At 43.5% G+C, this 25,418-nt stretch overlaps 1 protein-coding gene across 1 annotated transcript in view; it reads left to right on the top strand.

The window, feature by feature from the left end:
- Positions 1-25,418, top strand: part of LOC137382964 (unconventional myosin-XVIIIb-like) — a 265,768-nt gene that overhangs the window by 191,164 nt on the left and 49,186 nt on the right. The window contains exons 33-35 of the mRNA XM_068055546.1: positions 7,621-7,737; positions 11,756-11,839; positions 14,985-15,122. Of these exons, the coding sequence (XP_067911647.1) occupies positions 7,621-7,737; positions 11,756-11,839; positions 14,985-15,122 (339 nt within the window). The remainder of the gene's footprint in view (positions 1-7,620; positions 7,738-11,755; positions 11,840-14,984; positions 15,123-25,418) is intronic.

Raw genomic sequence — 25,418 nt, 5'->3', positions numbered from 1 at the left:
TAGAAGCAACTGTACTAAATGTTTCTGCAGTTATAGAGCTTGACATAGTTGGACGAGCAAAAAGAGGTCATATTTCAAATCTAGTCTCTCTACTGCGAATTCTTGGAAGGAACCTACATTTACACAGTGCCTTTCAGATCCTTAGCATGTCTCAAAGCACTTTTTTTTATTAATTCATGGGAAGTGGGCGTCACTGGCTATGCCAGCATTTATTGCACATCCCTAATTGCGGATGAGAAGGTGGTGGTGAGCTGCCTTCTTGAACTGCTGCAGTCCATGTGAGGTAGGTATACCCACAGTGCTGTTAGGAAGGGAGTTCCAGGATTTTGACTCAGCGACAGTGAAGGAACGGCGATATAGTTCGAAGTCAGGATGGTGTGTGACTTGGAGGGGAACTTGCAGGTGGTGGTGTTCCCATGCACCTGCTGCTCTTGTCCTTCGTGGTGGTAGAGGTCGCGGGTTTGGAAGGTGCTGTCCAAGGAGCCTTGGTGCATTGCTGCAGTGCATCTTGTAGATGGTACACACTGCTGCCACTGTGCGTCGGTGGTGGAGGGAGTGAATCTTTGTGGATGGTGTCCCAATCAAGGGGGCTGCTTTGTCCTGGATGGTGTCGAGCTTCTTGAGTGTTGTTGGAGCTGCACCCATCCAGGCAAGTGGAGAGTATTCCATCGCACTCTTGACTTGTGCCTTGTAGATGGTGGACCGGCTTTGGGGAGTCAGGAGGTGAGTTACTCACCGCAGGATTCCTAGCCTCTGACCTGCTCTTGTTGCCATGGTATTTATATGGCTACTCCAGTTCAGTTTCTGGTCAATAGTAGCCCCTAGGAAGTTGATAGTGGGGGATTCAGCAATGGTAATGCCATTGACTGTCAAGGGGAGATGGTTAGATTCTCTCTTGTTGGAGATGGTCATTGCCTGGCACTTGTGTGGTGCAAATGTTACTTGCCACTTATCAGCCCAAGCTTGGATATTGTCCAGGTCTTGCTGCATTTCTACACAGACTGCTTCAGTATCTGAGGAGTCACGAATGGTGCTGAACATTGTGCAATCATCAGCGAACATCCCCACTTCTGACCTTATGATTGAAGGAAGGTCATTGATGAAGCAGCTGAAGATGGTTGGGCCCAGGACACTACCCTGAGGAACTCCTTCAGTGATGCCCTGGATCTCAAATAATTGACCTCCAAAACCACAGACATCTTCCTTTGCGCTAGGTATGACTCTAAGCAGCAGAGTTTTCCCCCTGATTCCCATTGACTCCAGTTTTGCTCGGGTTCCTTGATGCCATATTCGGTCAAATGCTGCCTTGATGTCAAGGGCAGTCACTCTCACCTCACCTCTTGAGTTCAGCTCTTTTGTCCATGTTTGAACCAAGGCTGTAATGAGGTCAGGAGCTGAGTGGCCCTGTCGGAACCCAAACTGGGTATCACTGAGCAGGTTATTGCATAGCAAGTGCTGCTTGATGGCACTGTTGATGACACCTTCCATCGCTTGGCTGATGATTGAGAGTAGGCTGATGGGGCGGTAATTGGCCGGGTTGGACTTGTCCTGCTTTTTGTGTACAGGACATACCTGGGCAATTTTCCACATTGCCGGGTAGATGCCAGTGTTGTAGCTATACTGGAACAGCTTGGCTAGGGGTGCAGCAAGTTCTGGAGCACAGGTCTTCAGTACTATTGCCGGAACATTGTCAGGACCCATAGCCTTTTTGGTATCCAGTGCCTTCAGTCTTTTCTTGATATCACGCGGAGTGAATCAATTTGGCTGAAGTCTGGCATCTGTAATGCTGGGGACTTCAGGAGGGGCCGAGATGGATCATCAATTCTACACTTCTGACTGAAGATTGTTGCAAATGCTTCTGCCTTATCTTTTGCACTAATGTGCTGGGCTCCCCCATCATTGAGGTTGGGGATATTTGTGGAGCCACCTCCTCCAGTTAGTTGTTTAATTGTCCACCACCATTCACGGCTGGATGTGGCATGACTACACAGCTTAGATCTGATCCATTGGTTATGGGATCGTTTAGCTCTGTCTATTGCATGCTGCTTGTGCAGTTTGGCACACAAGTAGTCCTGAGTTGTAGCTTCACCAAGTTGACACCTCATTTTGAGGTATGCCTGGTGCTGCTCCTGGCATGCCCTCCAGCACTCTTCTTTAACCAGGGTTGGTCTCCTGGCTTGATGGGAATGGTAGAGTGGGGATATGCCAGGCCATGAGGTTACAGATTGTGGTTGAGTACAATTCTGCTGCTGTTGATGGCCCACAGCGCCTCATGGATGCCCAGTTTTGCATTGCTAGATCTGTTCGAAATCTATCCCATTTAGCATGATGATAGTGCCACACAACACGATGGACGGTATCCTCAATGTGAAGGCGGGACTTCGTCTCCACAAGGACTGTGCGGTGGTCACTCCTACCAATACAGTCCTGGACAGAAGCATCTGCGGCAGGCAGATTGGTGAGAACAAGGTCGAGTATTTTTCCCTCTTGTTGGTTCTCTCATCACCTGCCGCAGACCCAGTCTAGCAGCTATGTCCTTTGCGACTCGGCCAGCTCAGTCAGAAGTGCTGCTACCGAGCCACTCGGTGATGGACATTGAAGTCCTCCACCCAGAGTACATTTTGTGTCCTTGCCACCCTCATTGCTTCCTCCAAGTGGTGTTCAACATGGAGGAGTACTGACTCATCAGCTGAGGGAGGGCAGTAGGTAGTAATCAATTGGAGGTTACCTTGCCCATATTTGACCTGAAGCCATGAGACTTCATGGGGTCCACAGTCAATGTTGAGGACTCCCAGGGCAACTCCCTCCCTACTGTTGACCACTGTCCCACCACCTCTGCTGGGTCTGTCCTGCCGGTGGGATAGTGATTGCAGTGTCTGGGACATTGTCTGTAAGGTGTGATTCCGTGAGTATGACTATGTCAGGCTGTTGCTTGACTAGTCTGTGGGACAGCTCTCCCAACTTTGGCACAAGGCCCCAGATGTTAGTAAGGAAGACTTTGCAGGGTCGACAGGGCTGGGTTTGCCGTTATCTATTCCGGTGCCTAGGTCGATGCCGGGTGGTCCATCAGGTTTCATTCCTTTTTATTGACTTTGTAGCGGTTAGGTACAACTGAGTGGCTTGCTAGGCCATTTCAGAGGGCATGTAAGAGTCAACCACATTGCTGTGGGTCTGGAGTCACATGTAGGCCAGACCAGGTAAGGACAGCAGATTTCCTTCCCTAAAGGACATTAGTGAACCAGATGGGTTTTTACAACAATCGACAATGGTTTCATGGCCATCATTAGACTATCTTTTAATTCCAGATTTATTAATTAAATTCAAATTCCACCTTCTGCTGTGGTGGGATTTGAACCCATGTCTCCAGATCAATACCCTGGGTCTCTGGGTTACTAGTCCAGTGATAATACAATTACGCCACTGCCTCCCCTTGGTGGAGTGGATTTACAAAAATAAACTTCACATCCAGCGAAAGACTTTTTGCAGGGTAGCCACTTCTGTTTTGTAGGTAGACATGGCAGCCAATTTATGCATAGCAAGTCCCACAAATAATGAAATGAATAGCCTTTTAGTGTGTATTTGGTGTTATTGGTTAACTTCAAAGAGGAATGTCAGCCAGGACACTGGGAGAACTTCCTTATCCTCTTTGGAAAAAGTGTCATGCAATCTTGTATGTCCACTTCAGTGAGGAAACAAGATCTTCAACAGTGTAACACTGTTGCGGTTCAGAAGAGTTGGTCAGGGTTATGTGCTCAAGTCCTGGAGTTGGGCTGCCATTCACAACCATCTGACTTAGCGACGAGAATGTTACCTTACAAATTTGAGATACAGTAGAAGCTTGTGCAATAAACTGGGGTGGCACAGTGGTTAGCACTGCAGCCTCACTGCTCTAGCGACCCAGGTTCAGTTCTGGGTATTGCCTATGCGGAGTTTACAAGTTCTCCCTGTGACCGCGTGGGTTTCCGCCAGGTGCTCCTGTTTCCTCCCACAGCCAAAGACTTGCAGTTTGATAGGTAAATTGCCCCTAGTGTAGGTAGGTGGTAGGAGAATTGAGGGAAGGTGGGAATGTGGTAGGGAATATGGGATTAATGTAGGATTAGTATAAATGGGTGGTTGATGGTCAGCACAGACTCGATGGGCTGAAGGGTCTGTGTCAGTGCTATATCTCTCTATGACTCTATAACTGAGTGGCAGGAAGCAGTTTTGATCATCTCTGCTATTGGCAGCAGCAAGGAAAGCAATTGTATCCTACACAGGCTGGTCCTGCAGTGTAAAAAATAAAGTGAGACCCCTTGTTGGTAGCAGGGGGTGGTGGGAAAGGAGAATGAACAAGTGGATTTACAAAAATAAACAAGCCTATTTACAGACAATAACATCATTAAATGACATCTATTCTTTACTGCTACTTAATTAATTGTGTTACCACAATTCCAGTTCTCCATGTTGCTAATGAGCCGATATTGTCTTGTTCGAGTGTCTGAGGGTGAATGATTACTTTAACAAATTAGAAGCTGCAGTCTGCTCATCAGTCTCCGGTACAGGAATAGATTGAGGGTTTGCCGTGACCTTTCTGACTCCCTTTGGGAGTCTTCTTCTCCCATTTCATATCTTGGAGAGCCAGAAAACCTGCTGCTCGGCCTTTACCAATGTTGCTGTATAACTGCTCCCTAGGAGATTGACCTTGGGAACCTAACCCCAACCAAACCCCTCAAAAGGGAGCCCTAACTTCTCTTCAGCCATTGAAACGTAATATTGCTCACAATATAGGAGCTTTATACGAAAAAAATAACATGAGTGTCTTGCAAAGTCTCTTTTTGCTTATTTCAATATAACAGAACCCAAACAGCCATTGTTGTATATCTACATTGACATAATCAACTTTGAAAAGTTAACCAATGTGGCTATGGCCCTAAATGTACCTGTTCAATGATTTGATCAGATCATTATCATTGATTTTTGCTGGGAATGAAGACTTGCATAAATTCTACCTGGGATTTCTGATGAAGAAGTGTCTTACTCCAGTTGAAGCCTCCCTTCCCTCATTCCCTGACTGCTCGTGAGACCGCCCCATGAGGGGAATTTCAGGTGTAAAGTGTTACTAAACTGCTATTATTTCCGAAGAGTCTTAACTGTGCTCTTTGTACCAATGGATTTAAATCAAGATTGCAAAGTTAAAACTCCTCAGACTAAAATTATTGGTGGTAGGAGGCGAAATTACAGCATACATCCTGGATGTTTGTTTCAAGAAGCTTGACACCATCCAGGACAAAGCAGCCCACTTGATCAGCACTCTATCCACCACCTTAAACATTCAGTCCCTCCACCACCAGCGCATGGTGGCAGCAGTGTGTACCATCTACAAGCTGCACTGCGGCAACTCGTCAAACCTCCTTTGACAGCACCTTCCAAACCAGTGACCTCCACCACCTAGTAGGGCAGCAGATGCATGGGAACACCACCACCTGCAAATTCCCCTTTGAGTCACTCACTATCCTGACTTGGAAATATATTGTCGTTCTTTTGCTGTAATTTGGTCAAAATCCTGGAATTCCCTCCCTGAAAGCAATGCGGGTGCACCTACAACACATGAAATGCAGTGGTTCAAGAAAGTGGCTCATTACCACCTTCTCGAGGGCAATTAGGGATGGGCAATAAATGCTGGACTTCTCAGCGATGCTGATATTCTGGGCACTGCCTGTGCGGAGTTTGCAAGTTCTCCCTGTGACCGCGTGGGTTTTCGCCGGGTGCTCCAGTTTCCTCCCACAGCCAAAGACTTGCAGGTGATAGGTAAATTGGCCGTTGTAAATTGCCCCTAGTGTAGGTAGGTTATAGGGAATATTGGATTACTGTAGGGTTAGTATAAATGGGTGGTTGTTGGTCGGCACAGACTCGGTGGGCTGAAGGGCCTGTTTCAGTGCTGTATCTCTAAATAAATAAAATAAATAAATATCCCAGGAACGAATGGAAAAAATATATCAACTTTGCAAACTAAAATGTCTTAATGACCTAAGTTTTCAAATGCAAACAGCCTGTAGACAACAACAATGTACAGAGGGGGGAAAAGAAGCTGTGCTGCAAGAGTCCTCAGAAGTAATAATGAGGGTGTGCTGCTGGTTATGTACAAGAACATTAGGAACATAAACCAGTGTGGGAGCTGAGTAACCTTTTACCCCAGAGTTGATCGTTTAAAAATATGAGAATATAATGTGCGAAAGGGCACTGGGTTGTCTGCTTTAAAATACAAAAGATCCACGAGCCCTGAGGAGTAAGCCAGCAGCATCGTGTCACAGTGCACTGAATAATCAACTAGATAGCCCAAGGAAAGGTCAGAGAGCCAACTTTAGAGAATGACTATTTCTGACAATCTCAAAGCACAAACTATTACCATATTAAGGCCTGTTTCACAATATCTCTGATGTGTAATATTTAACATCAGTCAAAAGGGAGCACTAACTGCTGTTCAGCCACTGAAACGTAATATTGCTCACAATATAGGAGCTTTATATGAAAAAAATAACATAAGTGTCTTGCAAAGTATCTGTTTGCTTATTTCAATATAACAGAACCCAAACGGTTTGACACCAGCCATTGCTGTATATCTACATTTGAAAAGTTAACCAATGTGGCTATGATCCTAAATGTACCTGTTCTGTGATTTGATCAGATCATTATCATTGACTTTTGCTGGGAATGAAGACTTGCATGAATTCTACCTGGGATTTCTGAGAGAACAAGTTTGGGCTCTTGGAATCCAAATAGCCAATAAAAATCCAATTCATGAGTAAACAATATCTTTTTTGGACAAGGAAACTATTCAGACTTCTCTTTTCTAAATTCTGAGTTCTGATGAAAGATCACTGACCTGAAACGTTAACTCTGTTACTCTCTCCACAGATGCTGCCAGATCTGCTGAGTATTTCCAGCACTTTCTGTTTTCATTTCTCTTTTCTAAACCTTTTCCATTTCTTCCAATTTGTGAAAGTGGGCACATGCCTATTGTTATACCACAAAAACTGGCACTTTTCACAGAAACGTTATTAGTAACAGCCATCAAAAGTGATTTGGACTCTTTGCAAAAGTCAATAACCATGTTGGCACCATCTTTGGTAGATGCATAAAATGGCAACTACATATCTACATAAACTGGCAGAACAGCTCTCTGACAGCAATTTAGTTTTCAATTATGCTCCCCAGTTTGGACAAACTTGGATTCAGACTTGGAACTTTGTGCTCATTTCAGTTCCTAAATGGATTCTTCCAATCAGCAACATGTTCAAAACTCGTGTTGATGGTGGGAGGGGGAGATATTGTTGGAAAACTTAGAAGGATCAGTCCCAGGTTGCAGAAGCTCCACTGTTTGTGGATCAGCTGCAGAATGGAAATGTTAACTGCCCATTTTCCAGGTGCTCCCATCTTGATCAAGTGACATAGCAATCAACAGTTTGGGGCTAAAATGGCAGAGAGAAAAACTCATGAAATTGATGGATTTGAGGAACAATCTTGGACTGTCTGTGTATGGTTTCAGGTACTGCCAGAGTGCAGTGGCAGATAAAGGTGAAGATAAATTTTAGTGGTGAGTTAGTCCGTCTTTCGCTGAGATTTTTCTTTGTTTGATGGTAGGCTGATGAGCAGCTGTACCAACTGGAGCATGAAAAGGCTGATCTTCTGAAACGTCTTGAAGAAGACCAGGAGGACCTGAATGAACTTATGAAGAAACACAAGGATCTCATTGCCCAGGTAGGTGACTATATTGTCTATTTGCTCTGGCAGGTCCTTGGTTTCATTGAAAAATACTTATTGTGATGAGCAGTGTGATCTTTGCAGCTTTGTCTCATGTTTGTTATATAAAATCTAGAATGTTGACAGCATTTTTCACACTTCTCTATCTGGGGCACCATCTGGAAATATAGAAATACTACTGCGAACACTTTGTCTTAAAACCTGCAAAAGGACACAATACAAATATGATTTGCAACTTCTGATTTGATATTTGGCAATAATGTGATTTTTATACCTACTGTATTGATCAACAGGGATATTACAACCCTTTCAGTGTTTTAGAATCATTAATTAACATTCACAAAATCAATAACTCCATTTTGTTTCTCTCTCGATTATTTTAAGTTCAACTGTATTTTCCCACAATGATGAGGAAAGTTGATGTATTGCTTACTAATGGTGCAAAAAATGTACTACTTCTATTTATAGCTTTTATAATCCAGACCACTTTATTTATGCATTTCCTCAGAGTCTGTCATGTTTAGAGCTCTGGAATGCAATTGAGGGTAATTGTGAAGGGACAGCGTTTGATAGTGCTGGAAATTCCAGCTGGAGACTCCTACTCTGGGTAAACAAAGATGACTGTCCAAGACTGAGCCAGAACACAGCCAGAAAAGCATTGTCAGAGGTTAACAACTGACTTAAGCCACAGGAATTCTTTCAGATACTCCTCAAAATCCACCATCAGTTTCATGTATGTCTCTCCTGGCATTTTTCTTAGAAATCATTCTTGGGACATGGGCATCACTAGCATTTACTGCCCATCCCTAAATGCCCTTGAGAAGGTGGTGGTGAGCCACCTTCTTGAACCGCTGCAGTCCATGTGGTGTAGGTACAACCATAGTTCTTTTAGGAAGAGACTTCCAGGATTTTGATCCAGCGACAGTGAAGGAACGGTAATATAGTTCCAAGTCAGGATGGTGTGTGATTTGGAGGGGACTCTGCAGATGGTGATGCTCCCATTCATCTGCTGTCCTTGTCCTTCTAAGTGATAGAGGTCACGGGTTTGGAAGGCGCTGTTGAAGGAGCCTAGGTGAGTTGCCACAGTACATCTTGTAGATGGTACACACTGCTGCCACTGTGCGTCAGTGGGTGGAGGGAATGAATGTTGAAGGTGGTGAATGGGATGCCGATCAAGGAGGTTGCTTTGTCCTGGATGGTGTCGAGCTTTTTGAGTGCTGTTGAAGTTGCACTTTTTCAGACAAGTGGAGAGTATTCCAGTGCAGCCTCTTAGAAACATAGAAACCATAGAAAAGTTATGGCACAGAAAGAGGCCATTCAGCTCATCGTGCCTGCACTGGCTGAAAATAACTATCTGCCCAAACTAATCCCACCTTCCAGCATCTGGTGCATGTCCTATAGAACCATAGCCACAGTATTTATATGGCTGGTCCAGTTCAGTTTCTGGTCAATGGTAACCCCCAGGATGTTGGTGGTGTGTGATTCAGTGATGGTAATGCCATCAAACATCAAGGGGAGATGATTAGATTTTCTCTTGTTGGAGACAGTCATTGACTGGCACTGTAAAATTTACTTGCCACTTGTCAGCCCAAACCTGAATGTTGTCCAGGTCTTCCTGTGTGCAGGCACGGACTGCTTCAGTATCTGAGGAATTGCAGATGGTACTGAACACTGTGCAATTATCAGCGAGCATTTCCACTTCTGATCTGATGATGGAGGTCATTGATGAAGCAGCTGAAGTTGGTTGGGCCTAGGACACTACCCTGAGGAACTCCTGCAGTGATGTCCTGGGGCTGAGATGATTGACCTCCAACAACCATAACCATCTTCCTTTGTGCTAGGTATGACTCCAGCTGGTGGAGAGATTTCCCCCGATACTCCTTGATTACAGTTTTGCTAGGGCTCCTTGATGCCATACTCGATCAAATGCTGCCTTGGCAGTCACTCTCACCACTAGTGACAGAAAAGGGTGGATGACCAGACTCAGCACCTCCACCCCGCCCCCCCACCCCCCAAGGAAAAACATTGTATCTCTGTATTGAGCCTCCCCTTCAATGCCAGTTGTTACTGGGTGCTATATTGACTGGTGCACTGCCAAGGAGCTTCAGCTGCATTATGGGGCTTAGGCCTCATGTAAATACATTCTGGGCCCTTAACGATCATGGGGTGAGTTGACTCTCGATGTACTTCAGTTCAACAAGCACTGCCTATCTTGTTATTGGACTCAAGGGAAATATCAACTTAGCAGACCTTCCGGGAGTTGGGGGCCGATAGAGCATGGGAACGCCAGAAGTTGTGGTTGTCCTACACTCTGTGGAGTTTTTGATTCCCAGTCCAGAAGCCAGGTAGGTCCATGCCCTGACTGGTGGCGACGGATTGGCGTGGGACGGGTCCCGGCTCGAGAGGGGTGGAGTGAGGGAGGGTTGGTGGCTGGGGCCAGTGAGAGGTCCTGGTGGGGGAGGGGGGGCAGGGCTGTTTCTGGGGTCCAAGGGAGGTGGATCATAGGCTTGTGGGGGTTCGGAGGCCTTGGGGTGAAGGGAGAGGTTAGAGATCTGCAGGGTCGTGGGCAGGGAGGAGCTGTCTGATCATCCAGGTAGGAATGCTGGACCCAGCAGGTAAGTGGAAAGGGCACATCGCCTGATCCAGCAGTCCCTCACCTCAGTTTAGCTGGTAGGTTTCCTGAAGCCTGGGAAACCTGGCTGCCCAGCATTAGATTTGAAATTGTGAATAAAAATGAGACACGTTGCCTCGTTTATAATATTAAAAGTGTAGTTAATGTTCTGCTTAAACTGGACATAGATAGGTTGGGGTCAGCAATCAGTTTCCTAACAGTTTAACACACCCCACCCCCACCTGTCCCAAATCCACCCATTTTCTGGTGTTGAAATTCCCCCTTAATATTGAAACTGCGGGGGAGAAAAGAGAAAGGAAAAAGAGAAAGAGGCAATCAGATTGGATCAGTGATCTCTGAATGGACTTGTAAGAAATACAGTCACACCTGCTTCTCACATTTTGAAGCTATTCCTGAACTTTCAGAAAGAGACAGACACTGAAGTGAACTCGGTCTATAAACTGATCACCATAATGATCAGTTCTGATCATTCTGATCATAATGTTCTGATGAAGGGTCACTTATCTGAAACGTTAACTCTGTTTCTCTCTCCACAGATGCTGCCAGACCTGCTGAGTATTTCCAGCATTTCTTGTTTTTATTTTAGATTTTCAGCATCTGCAGTATTTTGCTTTCATCATATATAACTGATCACCATGTCCTTGTTCTAGTTTTTTTTTATTCTTTCATGGGATGTGGGCATCACTGACAAGGCCAGCATTTGTTGCCCATCCCTAATTGCCCTTGACAACTGAGTGGCTTGCTAGGCCATTTCAGAGGGCAGTTAAGAGTCAACCACATTGCTGTGGGCCTGGATTCTCATGTCGGCCAGACCAGGCTGATTTCTTTCCCTAAAGGACATTAGTGAACCAGATGGATTTTTACAACAATCAATGATAGTTTCATGGCACCATTACTGAGACTAGCTTTCAATTCCAGATTTTAAAAATTAATTAATTGAACTTATTAATTAATTGAATTTAAATTCCACCAGCTGCTATGATGGGATTTGAACCAGTGTCCTCAGGGCACTGGCCTGGTCCTCTGGATTACTAGTTCAGTGACATTACCACTACACCACTGTCTCCCCCAACCAGTCTATTGACTGGGCTTAAAATTGTTTGATGTTGTCAGTGGTAAAAAGTGATTCGTGCTCTATCCTTCACCTGATTAAGAACAAAACCCCACCAAAAATAAATTTTAAGTAAAGGAGAGGGGAATTTATGTTCATGCAAATGAGGGCCAACCTACATGTGATAGAAAGGCTTAGGTTCTTGTGCTGAAAAAGCTTCCACTGATCAGTACCTTCTTTAGGAGAGGTATTGTAGTTTCATGCATATTAACAAATGACCTTAGTTTGTGGCTGATATTTTTTGTTTAATTTATCAAATTTTATCTTGCTAGTCATCCAATGACATTGCACAGATACAGGAGCTTCAAGTTCAGCTGGAAGAAGCTACAAAGGAAAAGCAAAGTTTTGAAGAAAAGGTAGGAAGGAGGCTTTAACTGCAACACTGACGACTTTAGGGACAGTTTTGGGTTCATGAATTACGTTTTCAGATTGGATCCCAGTATTTCTTCCTGAGTCGAAGAGCTTATATAGACTTGGTCGCTGTCCTCCCATGGAAATGGACTGTTGGTGCAAGGTACCTCCTGTTCCTACAATGTGCAAATTGACAATAGTTACAGTGTTACTTTGTCTTTGGACAATTGCATGTAACCTTTATGCAACAGTAATTGATAGGCCTTATAGGTGAGCTGCACATTACTTTGATATTCCGGCAGGAAGTTAATGTCTTCTGAAGATCAAAGAATAATGCATTATTAAGAGTGAAAGCAGTGACTCTATTCATCACGGCATCAGTGTTGAGGTGAGTCTTCGACTCATAAAATTGGGACACATCTGCAACCTTTTTAATGAGCTGTTTAAAGAGCTGTTTAAAGACATGTGTTAAGAACCTCAAAGGGTAAGGGGATTACTTAAAGCAAGCCAAGTCGACAAATAAACTCCTTTATTTACAAAACACCAACTCTCAAAGAAATACCCTTACAAGTTGACTTTTTCTCTGTAAAAACTGGGATATGTGATACTGAAATTTTTGATCCATTTGAAACAGGCAAAAATAATTGTTGCTGAATGATCATTAAAAAACCAAGCCATAATCTTGTTCATAAATTGATGGTTCTTTCAAGTTCCTACTTCTGAAGGAACCCCATTCCCAAATCTTCATTATAATTTTTGTTACTGAACATCCTCCTGACCATCCACGTCTGACTCAATGAGCAGGATTTTCCTTGTGGGCTTCTGAATCCCACTGTCAGGCTGAAATTGGGTCGGAAGCCTGCACTGTGAGAAACAGTTACTCATTGTGATTTTCCATGGGGCGGCCAATTAACCGCCAGAGGGCGGGCTCAACATCCAATTAAGGACGGCGGGCGGGCTCTCAAAGCTGGAGGGCCAATCAAAGGCCTTTTAGCTTGAAAGCTGCAGCAGCAGGATGGCAGGTAAGTGACAGAGAGGGTGCTTCAAAATGGAGGTGCCCTCTCGCCAACTTTTTTAAAGTTTTAATTAAAAAATGGGTTTTGCAGCCCGGGCCACCACTGTGGGGGTGCGGGGTGGGGAGCCCCGCTACAGGGCGGCCTGTGGCTGCTACTGCACCTCGGGAGGCAGGGAGGGCCTCCAGGGCTGCCTGGAGCACTGGCTCCCTGTTATGCTGCCAGGCGGCCGCTTCCAGGCAGTTAAACTGGCCCCCACTGCCTTCGGGAACCTGGAGGCTGACAGGAAAATCCCAGATGGCTTCTTTTAATTGGCCTTAAGTTGCCCTTAATAAGCCATGTCGGCTACCAACCGCATTCTGGCAGGTAGCCCTACTGTGTACCCACCCCCCAACACAAATGAAAGAACCACTTGCCAATTCCTCACTGCAGAGGACAGAAATAAAGACTTGTCCCATCAGTCTGTATAGTTGGAGTATTTTATCATGTTCTTCAAACAGCTCACCACTCAATATTGCGGCCCTCAACAAAGACTTCATGAGTAACACCAAATTAACAATTCTACCTGACTAAGCAATGAACTAGATAAGAAACTGCCACATTGAACTGCTGTTCATGATTGCAATCCTGTTATATGGCTGAAGCCAACTGGGATTGAATTACCTTTGTAGTGGTACACCTTTAAGAGGTGTGGTCATGTGATACACAGCAGTGTAAGAACTGTGATGTAACACACCATGTGACTTCTGGTGTGAGGGCAGTCTGAAGAAAGTACCTGTACGGTGTCCAGCACATTCAGACCTTCTCTAGTTGCTACCGATGCGAGAAATCTGATCCTCAGAATCTCCATGGATATCGAGCCTAATTGGAATCTGTAACTGCCCGACCTCACAGCCCCAAGTGTACACAAGCTTACCTAGCTGCCTACATGGCTGCTATTGCGTGAAGCAATGGAGCCAATATTCAGGCCCTTGAAGTTCCTGTAGAATTGGCCAGCACTCCGGTGAAGGTGTGGAAGAGTACTCAAAAAGTTGAAATTCCTACAAGCTGCCACAATATTGTGTTTTCTTAAGCTCTGTGTTAGTGACTACTACACACAAGACATTGACGACTCAAGGCGGGATCAATACATATGAACATACGAATTAGGAGCAGGAGTAGGCCATTTGGCCCTTCAAGCCTGCTCCACCATTCAATAAGTTCATGGCTGAACTGATTTCTCCACATTTCCACCTACCCCCGATAACCTTCCACCCCCTTGCTTATCAAGAATCTATCTACCTCTGCCTTAAAAATATTCAAAGACTCTGCTTCCACCTCCTTTTGAGGAAGAAAATTTCAAAGACACAACCCTCAGAGAAAAAATTTCTCCTCATCTCTGTTTTAAATGGGCGACCCCTTATTTTTAAACAGTGACCCCTAGTTCTAGATTCTCCCACAAGGGGAAACATCCTTTCCACATCCACCCTGCCAAGACCCCTTAGGATCTTATATGTTTCAACCAAGTCGCCTCTTACTCTTCTAAATTCCAGTGGATACAAGCCTAGCCTGTCCAATCTTTCCTCATAAGACAATAACACAATAACGTGGGTTCTTTGAGGAGGGTTCTGCATGTATTCACTGGTCTTCACTGTAAATGTACTTTCTTCAGACTGACTCTGACACCAGAAGTCACATGGTGTGTTACATCACAGTTCTTACACTGCTGTGCATTATCACATGACCACACCTCTTAAAGGTGTACCACAACAACATTTGGGTCTTTTACACCTTCTAAATGTACAACTATCAATTTAACGGTGCATATGCTTACAGTTAGATTTCTTCATTGGATGTGTAAAAGAACTAACAGTACAAGATAACAATATGCAAAAGCGGCTTATCAAAAATGCCTATTTGAAGCATGCATTGCCATGGTGAAGATGTTATCCTCCTCCCCCAAGAGTAGAATTAACTGACCTAAGTATGAAAAAAATCATCTGTACTTATAGTGAGAGTTGACAATTATAAGATATCTGTTAAATTTCATTTATTTTTTGTCACAAAGTTAGAAGAAGTTATATGATCCTCTCTGCCATTACCTATGCAGTAATTCAATCAATCCCTCTGTGTGTAATTAATCTTTTCAAATATACAGCTGCAGGTTGCTCAGCGTAGGATTGAGTATATGGAACACTCAATGGTGGAACGTCGAATTGTAAGCCGACAGGAAGCTATCATCTGTGATCTTGAGAACAAGCTTGAGTTCCAGAAGTCACAACTAAAGAGATTTGAGGTAGACTTTTTTTATGTATAACTATTGTTATCTTTTTAAATCTCCTTTTTCTCCTTCCTGGCGCCTTTTCAATCACTAAATCTACCTAGGTATCTTTTGAGAATCCATACTGCTTGATTTAAGCTCCTCAAGCAGTATTCTCAGGAATTACAAATCCCAGTACTCTCAGGAATTGGAAATCCCAGCAGCCGGACAAGATTGAGGAGATTATCAACACCACTTCAAAAAAAGAAACTGGATTTATGATTGTTTTTCGGGAACATTTAATAGGTTTCTTAGAAAGGGGAATGTTGTGTTATCTAGTTCTGAGATAAAGCTGCAAATCAGTAATATGTAATGTAAAAAAAAGTCAGAAAGATAAGAGTTGAATCAGTGTAAACATCCACCCATGTCAATTTTGAAGTCATTCGGGACTCCTCCAGGGGCAGTTATGTTGACTATAGGTTTTCTTGGCTGATAAGGCACATTCACATTTCTCCAGGTTTCCTATTTGACATGCAATCTGGAAGCGTTCCATTTGCTGACAATTTTACATCTATAATTGGCCATAGGTTTCTTGGAATCTCTCACTGGTTCTGTGGTGAACACCTGGGTGTACTCTATTTGAGTTCTGCCCCTGAGTATAATTTGGCTATAGTTTTTTTTTCCCCTGTGTGCTGTGACCTTCCCTATATTTTCAACTGGTCGGTGTTTTCGCCTGCCTCTGACTGTTGCCTGATCATTGCTTCTCATTTCTTAATAGCTTCTGTCTCACTTGAGTTATTAGCTTATCAAGATTTAATTCATGTTCTAATTATAATCTTTCAAACAGTCTCTCATCTTGTTGCCCCATTACGACATGACAGTGACTTCCTTTGCCAAGTATCATAGTTATAATGTGCTGTTGGACAGTATTGAGCTGTAACAAAACTCTCTCCTTCCCTTTCGTAGAATCATAGATCATACAGCATGAAGGAGACCATTTGGCCCATTGTACCTGTGCTGGTTCTTTGGTTAAGTTCTTCAAATAATCCCACTTCCCTGCTCTTTTCCTGTAGCCCTGCAAATGTTTTCCCTTCAAGTATTCATCCTATGATTCTCCGTTTCTTTGTATGGAATTTAACTGTTTGAAAACGGCTTTCTATGCACAACAAACTGCTTTTCCAATTTATCCAGTAACGCTTGTGTAATTGCCCCAGTTGTTCTTAAACAGTCCAAAGAAGCGTAAAATATCAGCTTCCTTGCTGATCAAATATGTCCATGTGTTTAATGTGATTCCATTCATATTTATTATCTGAGTCCTAAGCGATTCTAAATCTTTTAAGTCCTTTTATCCATCTTAGCCATTCATGTGGAATGGAGTTTACCTGGTGGGCTAATGCGGTAAGAGGCTATTTATCTACATCATCAAACTGCATTGCTAATCTTGTCAAATTGCGGGTAATTTTCCCCCTTGCTGTCTGGCCCCCAACAAATGGTCTTTAGTTTCACACAATCTTCAGCTGATTCTTTTTTTTGTAAAAAAGGAGTTTGGCTATCTGCCACAATTTTGTTTTTAGAAAAGATTACTACATGGAATAAATCACTTATTATTATTCCAAGACTCTTCCCATGCCATTTAACTGTAGTATGACTATAATCGTCCAACAGCCTATTCTGGCTCCCCCTCCTGGAACTTTGTTTCATTATGATGACTTGCAACTAAAACACACTTGGATCATCTCACAGCACTTGCCAGTTATGTACTTCTGATTTCAAACATCACAGTTGAAACTTGTTTATTGCCCACGCTATCCATGCCGTTTAACACTTTCCAAACGCGTATAATGTTCCCTCTCAGTTTCCTCCACTCGGAACAGATCCAGTTCTGGCACAAAAAAGCTAAATACTGTGGATGCTGGAAACCTGAAATAAAAACAGGAAATGCTGGAAATACTCAGCAGGTCTGGCAGCATCTGTGGAGAGAGAAACAGAGTTCCGGCTCTGCAAGTCAGGGCTCGTGATTTTTAGGCCATTTCTGATTCTTCTGTTTCAGGAAAACAGTTGCCAATTTTTTTTTTAAATGTGCAATTAATCAAATGTGGAGCATGTGCAATTTTCCTTTGAATTATTTCATGAAATTTGTTATCTGTTAGCAAGGAGCAATAGTTAACAGTTGGTAAAGGTTATTTATTTTAATATACAGTAGTTTCTTTCCTTTCAAAATTTCTCGAATATTGTGTTTCTCGGGGCAGTGGGGTTAGGCCTGGGAATGTGAGACTCCTGTGCTCTTTACATCAAGGGCAAGATTTTGCCTTTTGGGTTGGGACCCCAACATTGGGGTCAAATGGGGGTCCTGACCCCGCACTGTGTCTGGGGCAGGCACCTGGCAGTGATTTTTGCCTGAAGTGGCCAATTAGAGGGCAGAGGGGGCACTTGCTGTCTAATTAAGGACAGGATCAGGATCTTATAGCTAGAACACCAATGGGAGGTTCTGCAGCACTGAAAGATTGGAAGCCTGCCATTGCAGGTAAGGGAGTGAGAGGGTGCCTCCATCTTGAGGCCCCCCTTCCATCAGCAATTTAAAGTTTAAGACTAAAAAATGCCTGTGGCTGCAGCTATGGGCAGGTAGGCTGGGGAAGGGGGCCTCAAAGCTGACTGGAAAATCCCACGTGGCCTCTGATAATTGGCCTTAGTCCTACTCAACACTTGTGGGTGGGTACTGAGCACTCCCAGGTTAATTACAGTTTGGGTAAGGAGTGAAAAAAAACCTTCCCAAATCTGTCCCAGTTAAGTATATTAACCAAACATGTAGCTCCTTCCTCAAACCTCCACTGAGTTTCAGTAAGTGTCTCCTTATTTGGAAGTAAGATCCTAATTCACACCCTGCACCTACATATAATTAACCACAATTGATATACAATTAACAGATTCCCTTCTTTCTCTTTAAATAAGTTTAACATGCACAAACAAATTAAAATAAATTCCATATTCTGTACAAAGCATAGCATTGTGAGATGCCCCTCCTCTAGTACCTCTAACCATTTCTTTCTCCAAGCATTTCTTTTTGTAAAAGATAGTTGATGACTTGCATCTACCCATTAAAATTTGGAGATTTCCTTTTTCTCCAGCATTTGTTTCACGCCAGCAAGTTCAATCCGTAACTTTTTCTCTCTCACACTTTTTGTAGTGTACATTATCCCACAAGGAACGATTACCTACATAACATTCAATGGCTAGCCTATCTTCAGTACGCCCCTTGTACAGAATCTCACCTAAAATATTTGACAAATAGAACCCAATATCCACTGCCTCCACAAAAGCCAGTATTTCTGCAGCTAAAGTACTTTAACAACTCTTTTTATTTTCTTAGCTTCCCAAGCTAAAGGATAACATTTCCCATTTTCACCCATCAGAAATATTATGAAACCAGCTGCATTTGAATATCCATTAGGAAGATTAGCATGTGAAGCATCACTAAAAGTGATTGTTTAGTTTCCATAGTTTTCCTTCTGCATCTGCTGCACGTTTGGGCAGTTTCAGAAATATTTCTCTCTGAAGTGCATCACCCTGCAGGAACTTGGCATTTATATTGATTGATTTACACTCCCATGAATATGTGTCCAGAAGAGCTAAAATGATTTTCAAGATTACTTTTCTAGCTGTGGGAGAGTCCACTTTAACATCTGTGTCACCCAGTCACTCTTCAAAACCCTTCGCAACTAGCCTCACTTTAGTCCCATCTGCAAGGGCTTTTCAGTGCAAATCCATCTATGTGACAAGGCTGGCTGTCCCTTATCTGGTGCTTCAGAATAAACACCGAACTCTCTCTCCAACAGTCTAATTCCTTTTGTTTTGCCTCTCTTATTAGTTAATTCTCAAGTTTATTGGCAACCACCAAAACTTCATGGTCATGAGGACTTCTGCTTTTAGTTCTATTGCGAGACTGGTCTGTGGCACTCATTTCATTGTGTAATCTCTCAAGCCAAGGCGTCTACTTGCACTTTGATGTCTTTCGGGATTACTATTGTAAGATCTCTCTCTCACACTATTACAGTCTCTTTCTCCAGTGCATGATTGTCACTTCCAGACCCACTATTAGAACTTGCACTGCGTTTTCCTACTCTCCACTCTTTCACACCATTCTGCCAGTCCACGGACTTTGCTTCTTAGCCATCATCATGAACATTTAACCAATATTTAAACTTGCCAGTAGATGTTCCTACATGTCCCACAAGTGTTGCATCCCTCCATTCATTAGACCCTTCTGGAATATACGTCACCCGAGTACCTACTCTGGGCAATTGGCCTTTGGATGTGATAGCTCTGTTCTGTGTGTCGTGATCGCTCACATTACCACTACCCAACCCTTGATCTACTATATTCTATTGCTCAGGACCTTCATCACAAAACACATGAGCATTTGAGATACAAGGTGCCTCGTTTCCTTCTATCAGCTACTCAGAGTCTGAGGTTTTGTAATCAATCCCGATCAATCATGAGTAATGAACCTCAACAGTTTGATTTCCATATTTGATAACTACTGTCTTACCATCATGACTTATTACCTTACCAGGGCCTTTCCATTCCCTATGACCCTTTTTTTTTTATCATAGACCAAATCTCCTGAATTAAATTCTGTCGCAGATGTCCTTATACGATGCTTCAGGGCTCTCCAAATTTTCTCGGAGACCTCAGCCTTGATGAGATGATAAAAAATCATCTCTATGCATGTTAAGCATTCAAATGTTCAGAAAAAAAATGGGACTGATTGTGGTACCTTCAAGTGCAGGAAAACTGTTGCACAGCACAGGAGGGCAATTTGGGATTTCACCCATAGACCATAGATAGGGACTATACCCTTCAATTCTTTGCATGAACCGCCCATGCCAGGGCAGTTGTCAACTTGCAGTTTGGTTGATCAGCTAAGATTTTATGCAGCATTTCATTGACCACCTTTCACAGAGCCCATTGCTGAAAGGACTTTCAATGTTCATGTTTTCACACAGATGTCTGAACTCATCATTGACAAATTCCCTACCATTATCATTCAGAAACTTAGCTGGTGCCCCAAGTCCGGTCCCTATCCATTTCTCTATAATTTTATCTTTAATCACTCTTTTGTCCTTGCTATGTATTATTGTAGAAAAGCTAAATCTGATTTTCCAGGTCTACAAAATGTAGTAACAAATATTTCTGTCTTTGTTCTATACCTTTAAATCCATGGCAACTACCTCGTTAAAGCCACATGCCAATGGAAGGCTGACAATGGGACCTGACAGGTGTCCTCCATTTTCTTTGACAGATTTTACACTTCTCACTAATCTCTTCCAGTAACCTCATATACTCTTCATCAATCACTCCTGCATCCTTTAGCAGGGTGTTTAATCTTTGACAAGGAGGGAAAGCCTTGGGGTGGGGGCGGGGGTGCATGTTATGCTGTCCCCTGAGGTGGGCTAGGAGGCGGGGAGAGCATACCATCTCGTCACCATCCCACCTCCACCAAAATTTAGTCCAGGGGGGGAAGGTCTGTGACTAGCCTTCCTGACCTGCCACCAATTGAGGCCCTTAACTGGGCAATTAATCCCCAATTAAGGGCCTCATCCCACTGCCACAATTAGGCGTGCAGCAGGATGCCCTATCACTGCATGAGAAGCACAGCACGGGAAACTGTGCAGGCTGTTTCCTGGGTCTGGGGGATGGGGGTGGTGGCGGAGGTCCCTTGTTAAAAGGCACTTAGAGCCTGAACGGGGGACCTGGCATCGGGAAGCAGGGGGCCCACTGACAGCCATCTCCCTGCCCTTGCTACCAACCCCCCTACACTCCCCTCCCCTGTGACCTCCACTCCGTGAGACCCCTCTCACCCTAACCTACCTGTGGCTGGTTCCAGCAATGCTCCTTGGCCTCCAGTAGGTGTTCTTCTGGCAGCCTCGGCCTCCACCTCTGCGTTGGCACTGCTTAGAAGATCTGCTGGCCTCTGATTGGCCAGCAGCTCTCCAAGGGCAGGACTTTTGACAACTGGGTCCTTGATCTTGTGGAAGGCCCGTTGCTGTCCACTTAAGTGCCTGATTGGCACTAAATTCAGCAGGCCTTCTGGAGAAGAGGCAACACAGGGTTCTCAGCGTCGCTTTTTCTGGATGTTGTGACCCCCATCGTCAGTATAAAATCCCAGCCTTGGTCCACTTGGTCCACCTCATTTCCCAGCACCAGATCCAGCAATGCCTCCTTCCTAGTTGGAACGAGGAACATACTGGTCAAGGAAGATCTCCTGAACACATTTTAGAAATTCCTCCCCCTCCTTTCTCTTTACTCTAACATTATCTCTATCAATATTTGGGTAATTGAAGTCCCCCAGTATCACCGCTCTATAGTTCTCACACATCTCTGTGATTTTCCTGCAGATTTGCTCCACTATCTCTCTCTCACGATTTGCAGGCCGATAGAAGACCCTCAGTAGCGTGATAATATCATTTTTGCTTCTCAACACTAGCCAAATGGATTCTGTCTTTGTTCCCTCAAGGACATCCTCCCTTTCCAACACTCCAATGTCTTCCCCAATCAGTACTGCCACCCCAACTCTTTTTTTTCCTTCCCTAGATTTTTGGAACACTTTGTATCCTTGAATATTAAGCACCCAGTCCTCATCATTTTTAAGCCACGTTTCCATTATTGCCACTGCATCATATTCCCACCCGCTATTTGCACTGGTAGCTCACCAACCTTATTCACCACACTCTGTGAATTTACATACATGCATTGTAGACCTTTGTATTCCTCATAGTCCTTCTTTGTCTGCTGTTATCTAATATGGTACAACTTCCTTCTCTAGTACTTTCCAACACTTGTGCTAACTTCAGTGCTCTTGTGCTAAGGAGGGCAATATTAGCCAGCATTCTCAGTACTGCTCCAGTGACTCATCTCAGAACAGGTGAGAGCACTTGTCGAGTAAGGATGTGGTTTAGTTGTGATGCTCTCCATGTTTGAACATCCCTGACTCTACTCACTGTTTAGACCCAAACATGAGGGTTGGCTACTTGGGAGAGTACCTGGAGGACTGCAGAGGCCAGTGGAACCATATTCGATCAAAAGTGGGTATTTTCTGCTTCAGCGTAATGTTTCATATCTCTCCAAGAACCTGAATTTGGCATGAGTCCTATTTCAGCCTCTGGCATTTAACCTCCTGTGTGCCAAATCTATTTGTGATAAGGGTTTCCAGATACATTGTACAGCAATACTTCATTTACAGACATAGGACAGAAGATGAACTAATGTGCCAAATTGCACTGTCACATATCACAGTGGTTATGGCACTGCCACCAGTTATCTTAAAACACTTTACAGCCAATGAAGTACTTTTGAAATGTAGTTACTTTAGTAATGTAAGTAGCCAGTTTTGTATCCAGCAAACTCCCACAAACAGCAATGGGTGATAATTACCAGATAATCTGATTTCGTTCTGATGAAAAGTCACAGACCTGAAACGTTAACTCTGCTTCTCTCTCCACAGATGCTGCCAGACCGGCTGAGTATTTCCAACACTTGTCGTTTTTATTTATAATCTGTTTTTGTGATGTTGATTGAGGGATAAATATTGGTCAGAACAGCAGTGATAAAACCCTTGGTCTTCTTCAAAATAGCACCACTGGATCATTTATAACCACCAGAATAGGTATGTGGGGCCATGTCATCCAACAGAGAGCACCTCCAGCAGGACAGCATATCTCCTCAGTAGTGCACTGGAGCATCAGCCTTGATTTTTGTGCTCAAGTCCTGGAGTGGGACTTAAACCCTGAACCTTACGACTCAGAGGTGAGCACGCTACCAATTGAGCCACAGCTGACCAGCTAATTGATACTGGAACAGATTATTTCCTTCACGACAAAGTAACAACACTGTTATCAGATCAAGGAAATGAACCTATTTGATCTTTTGATCAGAAGCCAATGTCCAATCTTTAAATAAATGAAATGGATACCTTTAATTCATTACAGGGGATTTGGACCTTTCTGAATCATGTAACTGTATGCTAACTCAGTTTAGAAACAGTTGTTCTGTGTCCTGTGCCCACTATGGATTTTGTGGGAACCATGGAAACAATATTGAAAAATGACTTGATGGCAACGGGTTTAATATCAGTGTGACATGAGCTGTTTCAAAGGTATTCTGTCTGGAGGAGTGATGCAGCACATATCTAATCAAGTTCTCCTGATGAGAGAAATCAGTTGTTGAACTACCTACAAGATTCGTAGTAAGCTAATAAAGTCAGAGCATTATCAGTGAATTTTAAGCACTGTCCCAGCATGTCTTGTGCACAAATATAAAACAGTTTTCCAACTTGAATAGATTAAAGACTTATAATTTTTTTTCATTTTTTTTTTGGTCTCCCATAACCTCACCAGTAAATTAAAGGCCTCAGGCAAGTGTAAAGGGAATACTTTGATTATCATATATTACCATTCCCATACCTTTCTCATCGAGATTGATAATGTGGCCCTGACACAGTTTAGGCATTTTGCACATCTGCCGTGCTTTTGGTTGACCTCGTGCTAGAATACAAAGCTAGCTCATTACCATAATATTGTGTATTCCAGCACCAGCAAATAGCGAAGGATGTCCAGTGACATATCCATAGACCCCACCAGGTGCGCAGCCTGGGCTCGTAGGAAGCTATCACCCATGAGTCAGGAGGCTGTGGATTCGAGCCCCACTCTGACCATATGGTTGATACTTCAGTGTCAAGCTGTCAAAGTGCTGCATTGTCAGAGATGCTATCTGACAGGTTAACTGAGTGGGTAACAAGGTGGCAGAAGGAGTATAATTTGGGAAAGTGTGAGGTTACTCACTTTGGTAATAAGGATAGAAAAGCAGAATATTTTTTAAAAGGAGTGTAACTTTTGAATGTTGATGTTCAGAGAGACTTGGGTGTACTCGTACAAGGAACAGAAAGTTAGCATTCGGGTACAGCAAGCAATTAGGAAGGTAAATGGCACATTGGCCTTTATTGCAAGGGGATTGGAGTACAAGGATAAGGAAGTGTTTCGATCAGAAAGACGACCCAAAATGGCCGAAGGAGTTGACCAGTGATTGCTGAGTCACTGCTTTATTGTTTGGCAACTGAGAATGCAATATGGGGCCAGCAGCTCATTTAAATTTGGAGTCTTACTGAGCCAATCACACACCACATGCATTTCTGACTGCAGAATGGCACATTATATGGACAACAGAACATGTACTACTATACACCTGGGCCCAATGCAGTAATACAGCTGGCACTGTCCATCTCATTCTCTGCCCTTTCATTAATTACACTCTACTAAGGAATAAGAATGTTAATTTTTTTAGGAACAGGTCAAAGGCCATTGGGGACTAAAGCCTGTCCCTTTTTGTATCGATCAATCCCACCCCAACATTATCAACATATTCCTCAGTCTCATTTCACAATAGAAGTAAAATTTTTAATTTACACTGCCCACTTAAGCAGCCTCTCTTGTAAGTTATTAGTCTGTTGCATTTCCTGCAAAATTGATCAGCCTAATTTCTTACATGATAATTTTTCATTTGAGTGAAGAGGATGTGTAGTATTGTATAGTATTCTGGGGCTCGAAAAGCCTAAGGCAGAGCTCATCCTACCTTTTCACCCTGGCACTGGGAGCCCTGCAGCCTCCACAAAATGTAGCCCGTTGAATGGACACACCAGAGGAGAGCATCTATGGTCACCTGACCAAAATTCAGCCGGGTAAGGGTTTTTTTTTTAAAGAGAGATTTCTCTGACAGAGATAGAGAGAGAAAAACAGCCAGCGAGGCAGCTGAGACATCCTTTCCAGCCAAGAATAAGACCCTGCCGATACATCTTTAAACCACTGAGGCAGAAACTCCAAAGGTGACCTTGAAAACTCCCCATCTGAGAAATTTTAACAAGATTGTCCATCGACTTTGACTGAGTCTTAAAGGAATCTGCAATACTTCAGTGAACCAAGGCGAGGAACATCAGGCCTGCAACGCTGTTAAAAATTCTACCCGGAAAACCAAGAAGGTTTCTAACTGAACACATTTTACAACAATTAGGCTTAAATGCATGCTATCCTCTAATCTCTAAATTTTCATGTGTGTGTCGTGTCAAGAAAACCCTTTATGCCAAATGAGAAATATAAATTTCATCATTTGGAAACTTACATCAGACTTTTAATGGAAAAAATCCTACAGTAACGTTTGAAACACTAGCAGCCAAGATGGCCACTGCATTTTACATCTGCAATACCAGGAGACTGAACTGGAGACAAAAGTCTAACAAGAAGCCCAGTCAGGACAATGGCTTGCTCTAAGTGATTGAATTACCTA

Source organism: Heterodontus francisci, chromosome 23, assembly GCF_036365525.1.
Source record: "Heterodontus francisci isolate sHetFra1 chromosome 23, sHetFra1.hap1, whole genome shotgun sequence".
Lineage (NCBI taxonomy): Eukaryota > Metazoa > Chordata > Chondrichthyes > Heterodontiformes > Heterodontidae > Heterodontus > Heterodontus francisci.
Note: the sequence above shows the minus strand (reverse complement) of the source record. Positions and strands in the feature narration are given on the sequence as shown.